Here is a 15873-nt window from a genome sequence, read left to right on the forward strand (position 1 = left end):
GTTGATCTCAAGCATTCCTTTGTGTCCCAATGCAGTGGAAGATGTTGTTGTTTGGCCCTTTACCCCATCAGGTACCTACACGGTGAGATTTGGAACACGGTTTCTTACCTCTGACCAAGCTCCATATCAACCTGCTATGACTACCTAGCCTGAGAATGAAGTGTGGAAATTGATTTGGAGTCTTAATGTACAAAGCAAAGTCAGAAACTTCCTTTGGAGGTCCTGCCACAATGCTATTCCGGTGAAATAAAATTTGAAACGACGACATATTCTGAATGAAGATGTATGCGAACTGTGTAAGCTTGAGTCCGAATCAGTCGTCCATGCTCTCTGGGAATGCTCACAGCTCACACAGGTGTGGGAATCAGTTCCGTCCTTTTTGTTTCGGAGAACACGAGTTTTTTCCTCCATCCAAGATGTGCTCACGTATACTCACCAAGAACAGAAAAACCCGGAGCTGTTGGCATCAGTCATGTGGTCACTGTGGCATCGTAGAAACCAAGTGCGAACATCTCCCAAGGAGTATCCGCTATCGCTAGTCGTTCCAACAGCGTCACAAGCACTGGCTGACTTCCAACGGGCAAATTCCTCTGATTCTCCACAGCTCAGAAGCGTTAGCCAACCCCGGAATTGATGGTCTCCATCGGCAGAGGGTGTAATAAAAGTTAATTTTGATGGAGCACAGTTTAGAGATATGGGCAAAACAGGTTTGGGAGTCGTCATTCGAGATAGCAGAGGACAAGCACTGGCTTCTTTGTCTAAGCAAGCAAGTCTCCCGTTCTCTCCAGAAATTGTCGAAGCTATGGTAGCAGCTAGAGCTATTTCCTTCGCATAGGGACTTGGTTTCACATCCTTCGTACTAGAGGGTGATTCTATTAATATCATAAAAGCACTTCAGTCTGATGATGAATCCCTTTCTCCATATGGTCATATACTCAGCTCGGCAAAATCCATGGTCGTAGCAGGAAGCAGCATCACGTACTCGCATGTGGGTCAAAGTGGTAATAATGTAGCGCTCAACCTAGCTAAACATGCTAGACATGTTAGAGGTTTTTCGGTGTGGACGGAGGATGTTCCTCAACACCTTTCTCATGTACTTTTTGCCGATCATGGCTGATTTTACTTAATGAAGGTTCAAAGTCTTGATTCTAAAAAAAAAAAAGCTTTTATCTGATGAGTTATATATATATATATATATATATCACCCCATTAACTATGCAAATTATCAGTTACAAATACATTTTTCAATTACCAAAACATACAAGCTCTTTTTCTCTCTCTCAACCTTTCCTCTCTCTCAACCTTTCCCCTCTCTCAACCTTTCCCCTCTCTCAACATTTTTCAATTTCCAAAACTTACATTTTGATTTCTCAATAATCATGATCTTCTGTTTGTTTTAATATATGCTTTGCGATAAGCTTTTTACAAGTTTGAGTAGTTCTTGAAATAATTAGAATGAAGAAAGTTAATATAAGAAATTTGATAAGTATTGTCAAGATAATAGCAGGTTCATGTTAGTAAAGCAATTTCAATAACATCACTCAAAGATAAACACAGAATTACTACCATTTTTTTTTCTTTAAGACAATAAATGATAAATGGCTGTTGGGTTGTCTATTTTTCTTTGTAAGTAGTTGTTTCTTGTCATTTTGGGTGATAATGCTGGTATTACTAATCAAATTCTCTTACAATATTTCACTTTTTGATCATTAAAATTTTTTTTACTTTCACATAGGTCACACTTTTTAGCAAGATATTACTAATCAAATTCTCTTTTATATATATATATATATATATATATGAGATGAGTTCAAGTTATACCTGGTATAACTCTACAAAAGTTACACATTTTTATAACCATTGATTTATATTAGATCTAATGGCTCAAAATCACTTCTTTCAACCTCATCTTGCATAATTAATAGTAGCATTTTTTTTTTTTTTAATCTCTCCTTGTTTATTACATGTAAAGTCATCTAAAGGTTGAGAGGAAGAGGAAAAAATAACTGTAAATTCAATGCCACCCTCTTCAACGATGAATACAAAGCCAGTTGTGATATTGTGGCATGAATGAGAAAGAGCTCGAGGAGGTAGACCTAATTGTAGTGGCCTTAAAGCAACTTTTATTCATTTTCTCTAAGATCCATTTTAAAGAGATCAAAGATGTCTATGATTTAGGCATAGCTATGATTTTCCTCATTTAACTTTTTTGGCCTTAATCGGTGTTAGACTTATATCTAAAGCTAAATTATACTTCTGAATTTAACCAGCTATAACTCCAATGAGTTGAGTGGGTCAGTGGAGGAGGAGGTGAGCTCAAAGAGGCCTAGGCAAATGAGAGAGAGAGAGAGAGAGAGAGAAGAAGAAGAAGAAGAAGAAGAAGAAGAAGAAGAAGAAGAAGAAGAAGAAGATAGGGAGAGAAAGTGGAGATTAATGAATTTTTTAAATATATATATATATATAAAGGCATTAATGACTTTTACTGTTTTGACATCACTTACTTTTAGAAATTTGATAACATGACAATTAGTTTGTTATTTACCATTAAATTTGATAGAAATCAATGGTTCCAAAAAGGTGTAACTCTTGTGAAGTTACATCAGGTATAACTTGAACTCATATTTCTCTCTCTCTCTCTCTCTCTCTCTCTCTCTCTCTCTCTCTCTCTCTCTCTCTCTCTCTCTCTCTCTATATATATATATTCAAGTTACACCAAGTAATATTGTTTGCAATATTACACCAATCAATTTTTTTAATTGGATGTGAATTTTGACAAATTGATCGTTAGATTACATTATCTTTATATATTTTCCATGCTTGCGAAATTTCAAGGTGATCAAAGTTCAATAGTCATGTCATTTATCAATTGTATAAATTCAAGTTTTTGTAGTTTAAAATAATGCATAAAATATGAGTTTATGGATTGAATAGTAAATAACATCCGATTGCTATGAAAATTAGCATGCATGTTTAGAACATACAAAACATGTAATCCAGTGGTAGAATTTTCAAAATATAAATTCATTAATAAGTTATTGGATAGTGTAGCATTGCTTAGAGTTAATTTATAGTTTATTGCATTGATTGTGACACACGATAATTTATAATTCAAGATCTTATTCTCTTCCTTTTTACTAGGACGTATTTAACAACTATTGTCATATTGTACACCACAATATGAATTGGACCTACAATTAAAAAAAAATTTGTTTAGGCTTGATGCACAAACAAGTTTGCTCTTCTTCGAAGGTTTTTTTTTTTTTTTCCTACTATTTTCTTGGCTGATTTGCTAAAATTTAGAAATTGTGTTTGGTTTCATCTTGCTAGGTTCTTTTTCATAATCATTAGTTTATATGCTGTGAGTTGGTCAAAACTAAAGACAAAAGAGAGATAAAACAACATATAGTTGTAGAGCTACTATGTGAATCTTTTTGAGAACAAGAGAATTAAATGTATAAATTTCTCAGTAGAACATAATGAGATGATTCCATGGTATACAAAAACAAATATGGTCATGATAAACAATTACATCATGAATACGTTTGCTTTCCCCTACCTCTTTTATGTTAGTTATTGATTGACTAAGATCAACTACACATTTAGCTTCCTCAATTTTTCACATTTTTTAAATTGTGTGAAAATGAAAATTTAAAATTAGTATATGTTTTGGGGAGAATTTTTTTTGTAATTGTTGATTCTCATATTTGAGTTTAGATATTATCAAAATATAAATTTTTATAACTTTGTTTAATAGTTCCTATGTGATAAAATGGAAACAAAGTTTAAATAAATTGCTAATTAACTTCTCCAAAAATTTGAAATAATGTTAGCTGTCATATGAAATCATCAAAATTCATTTTCATATTCTAATAAAAATTAGACATTCTCAATTTTTTTATTGTGTTGGATTCTAATGCATGTTTCATTATATTATAACCGTATTACAAAATATCTTAGCATATATAATAATTTAAAGTGCAACATGTTTTCTTGCAAAAAAAATATATAAATACAAAAAAGCAAGATATAGTATAGACTTCTTTACTTAGAGAATATATATTATATATTACAATGTAATCACATTATTATAAAATAAGTTTGGAACTATTACTTATAAGTTTGAACTACTATTCTCACTTTTTTACTGAACAAAAAAAAAAATGTTAAATTTTCCAGCATATTGCATGGGTATGTGAGACTGCCGATATGTGTGTGAAACTCTCCCTCTTAGAGATTTAAACTTCAATCTTTGTCCCTCACACCCCACGAGCACCCCACACCTTACAAGTACCTATACTTATGGAGTGACCATCACGCCAAAAGTGTGCAGTGATCAAATAAACTTTGTTAAACGATCAGGTTACTAACCACGTGATAATTATCCCTCTCTCTTTGAATAAGAGCTTTTTGGTGTGAGAAATGGTGGCTACCGCGTGATAATTATCCCTCTCTCTCTCTCTCTCTCTCTCTCTCTGAGTAAGAGTTATTTGGTGTGAGAAATGGTGGCTAGTTACAAGCATGTTCTGCTAAAACTAAGGCAGCATTGTTGCATACTTTATCCACAACATCTAAAACTAGAAGCAGCAGTATGTTTTCACTTCATTGAAAAGATGATTGCAGTTGACGTTTTTGTAGGAATTTGTAAGAAAGTACAAGAGACGGAGAAATTTGCAAATCACTTAGCCCCATATAAACTTTAAAACATTTTATTCATATACAAGGATTGCAAGTCAATTCAACTCAATAAGTGAGGCAAATGTACAACAAAAACCAGTAATAATCAACACCAAATCAAATGTTTGGGTGGATATAGGTTTCACACTATTGTGTTATGAATCTGAGTCAAGAATTAATGTGAGCCCCATGTTGCCCAGTTGGCTTCACTTCCAACACGTGGCATGCTGTGGATCCTTGATTGGTTATCAACCTTAAAATTGGCCCCACACATGACCCCCTCGCTATCAATCCTAGGCATTGCCTTCATTTTCAATTTTGGATGCTCAAAGCTCATCAACCCATTCTGACCGTGGAACATGCTCCCTGCAATTGCATTCACCCAACCTTAGCTTTAGATTGCTTTCAATGCAATTATATAGTATTTATGCAATGGAATTCAAAGAGAAATCGATAACCACACGATCATACTTTTAGGGTCTTAAAAAACTCTCGAGGCCATGGAAATTTTGAGATCAATTAGAATGTACCTATGAATATATTGAATGTGACAATAAACACCCTTTACATACCAGTAGGGAATGGTGCATATGATTTAGCACAGCTTGCTTTTATGACATCTAAGTTGTCAGAAATCACCACAGAACCATCAGCTGCAATACCCCAGAAGAGCCTAATTTCTTCATTTGCACCCTACACAAAACAAATTAACAAAACCCATAAGCAAATGAATTCAGAACTAAAATTTTACATATGTTTCCTTTTAGAGTTTGTAGAAGATTTTTACCAGTGCAGCAAAGACTGTTCTGGCCTTGTTATCATAGACAACAAATCCAAAGCTTCCATCCAAATCTTTGAGGACTTGATCAGCAGGATATGGGCCCCTGTCACGGAGGGTCCTATATGCCTCAATCACAAACATGGCCTCATTTGTGCCCTTTGATAAGCCATACTGCCTGATGAGGCTGCTTAGATTGTTTAGGCTCCCCAGGAAAATGCAGTATATGTCATCTATACCACAGAACAACCTGCAATATTCAATTGATTAAATTATTATATCAATCACAAATAAAATCAATATGGATTAGACAAATTTTTTTTTTCCCCAAAAAAAAGGCTTATCTAACAAATGGAGTCTGGTGGCTCAATGACACTGTTTGATTCTCACATAAATTAGAAGTTGAAAGTGGAAATAAAAAGACAAGCCCTTGAAGTCAATTGACCAAAACTGCATGACCCATTAACAGAAACACACATAACACAAATATGAGAGAGAGGGTACCTCTGATGAATGGAATATGTTTTCTCTGGTGGAATATATGCCAAAGACATTGCATCTCCAAAGCCGATTGAGAAGGCATCACTAGATTGAGAAATGAAGTGGTTCAAAATCTCGTTTGGAAGCTTAGGCTTCAAAGAAGAATTCAATGAGGCCGGGCTATTCAGCTCCTGAGGAGGTTGCACCAATTCTTTGTTGAATATTCCCAACATCTTTCTTACTATTATTTTTTTCCTTTCCTGCTGTGCTTTCAAAATATAATTCCCCTCAAAACACACAAAGAGATTTAAACCAGAAATATAATATAACCAGCAAACAGACTTAGAAGTAGTAATAGATTAACAGAGATAGAGTAGTGATGAAGAAAACTTGGTCGTGCATATATTCTATATATAGTCAGAGAGACAGAGAGAGCGTGCGTGGCAACGTTATCCAAACCACGTGTAGATCAAGGCTGGGAAGACACCAACCCTATAATAGTTTTTATTAATTAATTCATAAAAGTGATATTTTACTGTTCTTCACTATGTGTCATCTTAAATATTTATAAATAAAATCAAAATTTATTATGTCAACAGTATTGTTGATTTTTTAAAATTAATTATTAATGTCCTATAAACCAATTACAATGCTGAGACATGTTTCCAAAATATATATATATATATATATTTTTTAAATTACAAGAAAACATGTTAATTTTTTTTTTTTTGGCAATTATGTTAATTATTATTACGGTATGGAACAGTTAACCGAAAAAGTAAGGACTAATTTTGACTGTAAATTTATTTTCCAAAGATAGTACGCAGTACAATAGATAGATGATAAAATTAATTAGTTTTAAAGATAAGATAAGAATCGTGAATTGCTCAAAAGATAAAAAGAACTTTTATCTTTCCCTAAAATTTAGAGATAGATTGATTAGGTTTGTATACTATCCTATCCTTTTTGGTCAGTGGTCATAGCCTAGGCCCTAGGAGATGGTAATAGAATGAAAGAATCTAGTACTAAGTTTCCAGGGGTTTTGATTCTGATTTGTTTGTCTTAATGTTCTTTATCCAAAAGAAATATTTAAAAAGTGAGCTGACAGTTATCCGAGTCAGCGAAATCATCGGTGTCGGTGACTTCTCTCTCACATCTCGTACTTCTGACGTGTCCATGTGGATAAGTCAATCTTCTTTTATGTTTGAACTTTGACATTCTCCATGTGGAGTAGAAAGTACCGTCCATGTCAATTTGGCCATTCCCAGGCAGCGGCTGAGCCTAGATTGCTTATTTGATCATGTCAATCTTCTTCTTTTTTATTGTGGGCTTCTACGGTTTAAAAGAAGTGCTCTTATCATATGAATTTCATCATATATCAATGTCAATAAGACGTGCATATGTATATCTGATAATAAAAGTAATACCTGTATATCAATGTATATATTGATACTTCCTTAGAGCAATTATCCTATTATTTTATCATATTCTATTTTACTATCTTAAAAAATTATTTTATCAATTATACAATACTATTTTTAATATTCTTAGCATCTCAATTTTTATTTTACAATACAATACATTAAAATAATATTTCTACACAATAAAATAATATATCCCAAAATCCAAATAAAAACAAAGTAAAAACACTATTTTAATCCCTACATTTTAAGGTCATAATCAATTTGATCCTTACATTTTGGTAGCCATTAATGTGATCCTTATTATTTTTAACTTGTAGTCAATTTGGTCTCTACCGTTAAGTCACTAACGAAAAATGTCTACATAGCAAACGGAACGTATAGTTGGCACACTTGAATTTGACATGTCTATAATAATAATAATTTAATAGAGATTGAAAAATGCCACATCATCGTTTTTTTTATTTTTTTTTATAACCATTTATTATTATTTTTAAACCTCCATATCAGCATTCAAATTGAAAAAAGAAAAAAGCAATTAAATCAGAAAAATATAACAAGAAAACACAAAATTTAAAAACATCAAGATTTTATTTTATTTTCCTCCATTTCTTAGCAACCAAACATACAAAAATACAAACGTATGCAAATCCCAAATCAAACCCAAACTCTACTCTCTATATAAGTTCGAAAACAATGTTTCTGAAACTAGAATGTTCCACTTGATTCAGCAGGATCATACCAAGTCAACTCACCAAAACACAATTCTAGAGAATGACAACAATCTATCTAATCTAGATTCTTGAAGATTCTGTGAAAACAAAACCCACATTTTTTTTTTAAGAGCCAAACTTTGAACAAAATAACAAATACCCATGAATCATTTACTTGAATGGAGTCAAGCTTAAGAAGCAATTCCATAGCTTTTTGAGAAAGAGCATCATAATCGAAGTGGGTCTCGCTAGAAATAAACGACTTGAGAGAGTTGAAAGTGGACTTGATAAGAATGAGGCCTTTGAGGTTTCTAAGGGTTCTTGATCTACGAACAAGGAACACACAAAAATGGGTTTGGATTATACACTTTTAACAAATAGTCTACACTCTACAGTATTAATTTGAAACACTCTTTGGTCTAATTCCAAAGATGGCATCATCTATCGCTCTTAGAAGGACGCCACCCCAATCCCCTTGTCCAAGCTTCTCAACCCGATTCGCTTCCTCAAATCAGAAGGAAGACAACAATGCTTTGCAGTTTGAGTCACGATGGGGGAGGTTGAGGGGCCGTTTGGTCACCCATTTCAAAACATAGTGTTTAGTATTTAAACACTGAACACTAGTGTCCAAAAACAAAACAAAAAAAAGGTGTTTAGTGGACTATTTCTGTTTAGGGTTGTTTGAAAAATATTGTTCAAAAACCCATGTTTAAACAGATGTTTTTGAAATCACCTCGGAGTAGATTTTAAGCAACAAACACTAGTTTCAATGGCACTTCGGTAATTATATTGAATACTCTTATGGGCCCACCTGGTCAGCTTTTCTTCAAGTATTGTCTCTTCTCTTTACTCTCATCTCTTCACGTCGAATCCTCTCGCATCTAGTACGAAGATCACACAGTCAGAGCAACCCAACGGCATAACTCTCACCCACCTCCATAACTCCCCTCACTGACCCAGCACCATTCCACCTCCATAACTCCCCTCACCAACCCATCGCCATTAAATCCCCACCGACCCATCATAAATGCATCTTCTACACACTCAACTTCCACCGCATCACCAACCTCAGTCAATCACATTAACCCCTTGCTCAGAATCATAATTCCATGCCCAACTGCTCCTAATCCTCGTAGAGATCCCACCTTCACCTACAAAGCTTTGGTGCGAACGAAAAGCCAAACTCACACAGTGCGAAGGGCTTGGTCAGGTAAAGATTTGTAATTTTCTTAATTACTTGTTGCCGCTTTCTTTCACATCCCAATCTAACTCAAATCAGTTGACATTAATCCAGCTTAGGGCTTATTTATATAATCCCACATCTTCATTCAGATGGAAGCCTCATTCTCATCCTCATCCACCTCTCTTGTGTTATACGGAGCATTTGCTTCCTCCTTTCACCGTGTTCCCTTACTGGTAGGTCTGCCTAAATGTAAACTGTTATAATTTCGTAGGTAGTGAATCATTTGTTAGCTTGTTTTGTTATAATTTTGTACCTAGGTCATGCATTTTGTCTTCATTTTGTGGCCTCTGTGTTGTTGCCTTTAAATCCTTGAGATCAGTATATGTAAGTGTAATTGTAAACTGTAAACATGTATCTTTTGCTGTCAAAAGAATGAAGGGCATAAAGTTAGGTACTCAGGCCATTCTTCCTTACCCACTGCTTCAAAGGAATAATCCATCTTTCATACAGTACCTCTACATTTGTAAATGATGCACTGTATAAGTAAACATGATCTACTTATAGTCCGTTTCATTTGACAAAATTTTAGGTTTTGATGGAATACAATAATCTAAAAATTAATTGTACTTATATCATATGTATTTATTAAGCAAAATAAACAAAAGAAGATGAAATAATCCCAATTAAGCTCCATAGTCTCTATGTACGTTGTGTTGACAAAATAAGAGGCTAGTGTCAAATATGGTACATAATATGGATAGAAATTGTCCTAATTTCCTCTTGCCTTTTGTACAAAGGTTTTGATTGAATTAGTTCTACTATCATTTTAGTTAGTAAAAAATGAAAGGGTCCATTATATAATTAAATTGACATCACTATAATTTTTTTTTAGGGATAATCACTTACAATTATATAAATATACAATGCCACTGCAAGTGTATGATAAACTGATGTGTATACAATGCATACCTATGTATTTTTCCTTTAGTTTTGGTAAATTTTCTTATAAAATAAAATGAGGAAGAATTATATTTTTGCAGTTGCAAACACACACACACACACCATATAATGTGTTCAGTACTGCTTGTTTCCATGCCCAAATAGGAATGTCCACATGCAATTGATTACTGCTCTTTGGCTCTCCTGCTGTATAATAATCTAATTAGATCATTTTTACCCTTGTTACCTCCCCCCTCCCCCTTCTTTTTTCCTGAAAAAATAAACAATAAGGCTGGCCATTATCCCAACAAAGAGTAAGTAGATGTATGGATAAAGATGCTCTAAATACCAATTTCTTTTTTTCCCAGCAAGTTTTTTCCTTCTAATTTGCATCATTGGGCCATTTATTTTCAAAACTACCTTTTATGTAGTCCGAAGAGGTTCTCCTTTTATTACACTAATAATACACTAATTATCTGTAAGTTGAAACTGTGGAGTGGATAATCTTAGCTTTTGTTTACTATAAGATTAAATAACATGAGTCCTGCCAAGGAATTATAATGACGATTGTTGTTGATATGAGTTACTGAGAGATGATTGTTGTTGATATGTAATTTATGTCTATACTACTCCATTATAATTACTAAACGTTTTATATGTTCTTCAAATGTGCAAATTCTTGTTAATCCACTTTGTTAGCAACCTTGCAGCCACTTAAATTATTGGGTTCTCATATCATATATGACCATTTATGGTCCTTGGCCTTGCTTATATTAAAATTCAGAAAATCTATCTTAAAATTTCTAGATTTAGACCTTAGTTTCTCTTATATGCCTATTGCTTGGGTTTTTTAGTGAGTAGGAAGTTAATTTTTTTTAATCCATATCATACAATTTCAAATGACGAGTCTATGTAAGTATACCAAAATTTATATAAATGGAAGAGAGAACAGCTGATGTCAAGGATAGGAAGTTATGGCCTGAAGCAGTCGAGAAACATTTCGTTGATGTATTGTTAGAAGAGGACGCTAAAGGGAATATGCCCCAAGGCCAATTCAAGACTGGAACTTGGACAGTCATTATGAATGAGTTTAACAAACGCACGAATAAAAATTACAACAAGACACAACTTACACAAAAATATCAAGGAATGAAAGGTCGACACCGCACATTCTCCTAGCTCATCGCACGTACAGGAATGGAATGGGACCCCATTTCAAATACGATGACGGCCAGTGAGGAAGCACGGGCTGCTGCATTTGCGGTAAGTCTTTTAACATACTCCAAACAAAATTTATTACAATTGGCTATATGCATGGTTTATGGTTGTAATTAAAATGATGCTGAAATCTACTTTGTGTTCATAATAGCATGGCCCATCTTTTAAACACTGAATGTATTCACAACTAAAAAAGAGAAGAAAATCAAAAACAAAAATGTTTATATGAACCAGCACTATGTTGTAAGTGTATACGTATCTTTGTTTACCTTTCCCTGCATATCAAGAATATGAGGTTTATTAAATGGTGTATTAATAAATAGTGTGCTGAAATAGTTTTTTTGTAGCATTTTCTCATGATGATATTTTTAGAAATGGAATAAAATTTGATCTAACGGGTTTATTACTGTAGAAAACAAAATTTTGATTTTGGTATAAAATTAAATTTTAAGGAAATGTTGTTACTCTTTCTATTTTTGGAATCTAAGAGTGGATGGTTATTATAGGGTTATTATAATTACCCATCTAATTTGTATTGGGTTTTATATGAATAAGTCATCTAACCTAATATATACGGTTGTTAATAGGTCAATTATAAATTCAAGGACTTCAAGAAAAAAGGGTTTGAAACACTATGACCTGTTAGGCAGGCTTTTCAATTCAAACACAGCCACGGGTTTCCTCCAAATTTAATCTGCCCAACCAACTCCAAATAGTGATGAAGAGAGAGAGTTGGATGCAGCCTTCCTATCATCGGGGGTGCATGTCAACATCAACACCGATAGTGTGGATGATGTGGAGGAGCTGCCCACACCAAGTGAAGCCCAAAGCCGGAGGCAAGCTGAAAAGCTGCTACTGAACCATCTCATTCAAACGGAAAAAGGAAGAAAGGGCACTCCCTTGAAAGCATGACTGAGGCTGTTTGGGGGTTTATTGACATGAGGAACCGGAGGGGGAAAAGGTCCACTAACATCGAAGAGTCTGGTGTGGGGGGTGACATTGAGTCAGTTACACAAGTTGTAACACTGCTCAACTAGCACACCGATGTGGATCATGTCACATATTGCGAGGTCATGTAGGAGCTTTATAACTTCAAGAGTAAAGCCGTTTTTTGAAAGGCTTGGATTGAGTTCATTGGGGGTGAACTGCAGTAGTTGTGGGGGTGGTTGAGAATGTGCGCCATTTAGATAGCCTAGGAAGTTAATGAGTTTAGTTATTTTGCTTTAATGTGAATAGGCAAAGTCTGTATTATGTTAATATTTTGGACAATGTTTGCACTCTACCTTCCTTTATTATTACTATATAATGCTTTGGATATCTATGCTAGTTATGTAAGAAATATGTTTTGTGTTTGTCATCTCTTATATGAATTGCTTTGTTTGGTGACATATATATATTTTACAAAATCTGATGTGTTCTTTACGGAATTTCTATGGTACACACAGTAACATCTATATATATATATATATATAATTTCTTTGGTACACACAATAACATCTATATATATATATATATATATGTAATACTTCCAGTAACATATAGATTCACTTATATATACATACTCATTTATATATACTCACTTATGCAGAATCACTTCTTAAAAAATAAAAAATTGCTATGCAAAATTATATTTTCTCACTTATGCAGAAATATATATACTCACTTATATATACATACAGCCCTATATACTCATTGATATATATACTGACTTATATATATATATATATATATATATACATACAGCAATATAGATATATATACATATAGCAACATATATATATGTACTTCTTTATAGTGGCTAATGTGAACTTTTTGGCTACACACAGGTGTGATTCAGTTATTGCCAACACCGATTTAGATCGTGATTTAGTCATGACTGACCCCGATTCAGATGAATACAATAGTGAGGTGGAACTTGAGATTGCCACAGTCTACGTTCAGCTATGTATAGAGTACGTGCAAAAGTACTACATAAAGCGACTTATGTGCACTAGTATCCTGAGTAGGAGGTCATATGTGATTGAAGTACTAGAAGGAAATCCCCAAGTGTGTTACTACATATTCCGCATGGACAAGACCATTTTTAGGCACTTGTGTAATGAGTTGAAGCGACTGCACCTATTAGAGGATGACATTGGTATTGTTTCAGTTGAGGAGGCCGTTGGACAGTGCTATTTATCATTGGACACAACGCTGACTACCGGCTAACTGTCAACCGCTTCCAACATTCTCTCAAGACCATTCAAAAGCAGTTCCGGCGTGCCTTGCATGCTATCCATGCTTTGGGATGTCTCATCATCCGGCCCGATGCTGATGAATACAATAGTGAGGTGGAGCTTGAGATTGTCACAGTCTACGTTCAACTATGTATAGAGTACATGCAAAAGTACTACATGAAGCGACCTATGTGCACTAGTATCCTGAGTAAGAGGTCATATGTGATTGAAGTACTAGAAGGAAATCCCCAAGTGTGTTACTACATATTCCGCATGGACAAGACCATTTTTAGGTACTTGTGTAATGAGTTGAAGCGACTGCACCTATTAGAGGATGACATTGGTATTGTTTTAGTTGAGGAGGCCGTTGGACAGTGCTATTTATCATTGGACATAACGCTGACTACCGGCTAACTGCCAACCGCTTCCAACATTCTCTCAAGACCATTCAAAGGCAGTTCCGGCGTGCCTTGCATGCTATCCATGCTTTGGGATGTCTTATCATCCGGCCCGATGCTGATGTAGCTGAGCTTCCTCATTCACTTTGAGGGAATGAGAAATATTACCCATGGTTTGAGGTATGCTTTGATTTTTCTTTTTTTAGTTCTTAGATAAATTATCACTTTGATTCATTAAAATGTGAAAAATCTATAATAGAGAATAGAAAGAATCCTCTATGAAGTGTGAAAGAGATTTGATTGCACATAAGTTGAATTTACCTAATTAGAACTACCTATTTTTTTAACAGAAATGTGTGGGGGCCATCAATGGGACGCACATAAGTGCTTCTGCCATATCCGGTAGGACCATCGCATTCATAGATAGACGAAGTGACATCACCCAAAACGTGATGTGTGCATGCAACTTCGACATGCGGTTTATGTATGTGCATTCTAGATGGGAAGGGAGTGCAAATGATTCACGAGTCATACAGGACGCACTTGGACATGCCGAGTATGAGTTCCCTTGGCCGCCTAGAGGTAAAAAAAAAATTTTGTGCATTTGGTTTTGGATTTGTTCTTTGGGATTGAGATCTGTTGGGTATTTTCGGTAAACTATCTGGTCAATAGTAGCTGTGTGTTTTAGGCACTTGTCACCACTTTTTTTATTTGAACTTATTTCAAGTAATTCAGTTGGATTTGAAATGTGGATTACCAGAGATGGTTCCCTTATTTGAGCTGAATAATTAAACTGTCGGGGCTAAGAATCCAAGTTTGATTTATTTTTATGTTAATATTATATGTTAAGGAATTTTTAGCTTTTGATAGGAATAGTAAGGTATAATTATGGGTTTTTACTTTACATCCAGAAGAAGATGTTTATTATTACTATATAATTTGAGTTTTGATCAATGTTCTCATGGCTACCCAAATAATTGGACAGAAAATTAAAACAAATTGTTTTTTTTTTTTCTTTTCTGGTCAAGTGTGTGTTGAATTTAGTTTATTTTATTTCTTTCTTTTTTGGCTTAAAGAATAAATTGTGTAAAAAAAATGGTAGATGCACATACACATAAGAAGAGGATCAGAATCCAAACGTGGAGAATATTTGAATACCAAATAAAAAATAGCAGATGATTAAGGTTCTACATGTAAACAAACAAAACCTTGTGGCTAAGTAAGGATGAGCTGGTCCTTTTTAGTGACCATTCAATATTATATGCTTTTGTATTGTATGCAGGGAAAGGCTATGAGAGATCACTATTGTTGTTGTTGTTGTTGGGGGCAATGGGTGTTTTTGTTTAATGTTTGTCAAAACTTTATTTATCTTTCCTATTCTCAAATTGTAACATAAAATTACATATAGATTAATAACTAGCAGAATTGAATATTGAAATGGTGATTTTATGAGCGCATACTAAAGTTTCTCACCTCTTTATTAACTTCATCTTTATGTGTAGTTTATGAAGTTAGATTATGTATTTGCATCATCACTTCTATAAATGGTGCCAACCTATACTTTCCTGGGACTTGCCGTGCCCCAACATCTAAATAAAAGGCAGGCGCCGAAAAGGAACCAGCCCAGCCTCTTCAAGAAAGCTTTGCTTGGTAGGCGCTGCCTATTCACTCGGACAATGCTCTGAATGCGAAAGTGTGCAGTTTCGCCCCCTTCTCCCATACTGAGTCACAGGCAGCGACTCGGAAAGCACGGACGAGCCACATGCAGGGAAACTTGCACGTGTGGTTCTGGTCGGGGACCCCGGTATACTGTACTAATATGTGTAGGTCCCCGTAATTCGAGTGAGATTGTC

General features: G+C 34.5%; 2 protein-coding genes across 2 annotated transcripts; one reads left to right on the forward strand and one right to left on the reverse strand.

The window, feature by feature from the left end:
- Positions 1-4665: 4665 nt before the first annotated feature.
- LOC115991823 (stem-specific protein TSJT1-like) lies at positions 4666-6321 on the reverse strand. Its single transcript, XM_031115767.1, has 4 exons — positions 5957-6321; positions 5462-5702; positions 5247-5367; positions 4666-5040 (listed from the first exon to the last, which is right to left on the reverse strand). Exons 1-4 carry the CDS (start codon positions 6163-6165, stop codon positions 4850-4852), a joined length of 762 nt encoding a protein of 253 aa, XP_030971627.1. The 5' UTR covers positions 6166-6321; the 3' UTR covers positions 4666-4849.
- A 2891-nt stretch (positions 6322-9212) lies between these two features.
- On the forward strand, positions 9213-13759 carry LOC115988425. The gene is made up of 3 exons (XM_031112001.1): positions 9213-9276; positions 9361-9482; positions 13233-13759. The coding sequence occupies exon 3, from the start codon at positions 13279-13281 to the stop codon at positions 13612-13614; it is 336 nt and encodes a 111-aa protein (XP_030967861.1). The 5' UTR covers positions 9213-9276; positions 9361-9482; positions 13233-13278; the 3' UTR covers positions 13615-13759.
- The last annotated feature ends 2114 nt before the right edge of the window (positions 13760-15873 follow it).

The sequence above is a fragment of the Quercus lobata genome, chromosome 5 (assembly GCF_001633185.2).
Source record: "Quercus lobata isolate SW786 chromosome 5, ValleyOak3.0 Primary Assembly, whole genome shotgun sequence".
Lineage (NCBI taxonomy): Eukaryota > Viridiplantae > Streptophyta > Magnoliopsida > Fagales > Fagaceae > Quercus > Quercus lobata.

Bases quoted from the DNA above. Each gene is read 5' to 3' on its own strand.
- LOC115991823 (XM_031115767.1), bottom strand. From the start codon at position 6,165: ATGTTGGGAATATTCAACAAAGAATTGGTGCAACCTCCTCAGGAGCTG. The intron at 5,703-5,956 runs GTACCCTCTCTC...TGAATATTGCAG, and splicing joins ACATATTCCATTCATCAGAG to GTTGTTCTGTGGTATAGATG. The intron at 5,041-5,246 runs GTATGTAAAGGG...ATGCAATTGCAG, and splicing joins ATATGCACCATTCCCTACTG to GGAGCATGTTCCACGGTCAG.
- LOC115988425 (XM_031112001.1), top strand. From the start codon at position 13,279: ATGACTGACCCCGATTCAGATGAATACAATAGTGAGGTGGAACTTGAG.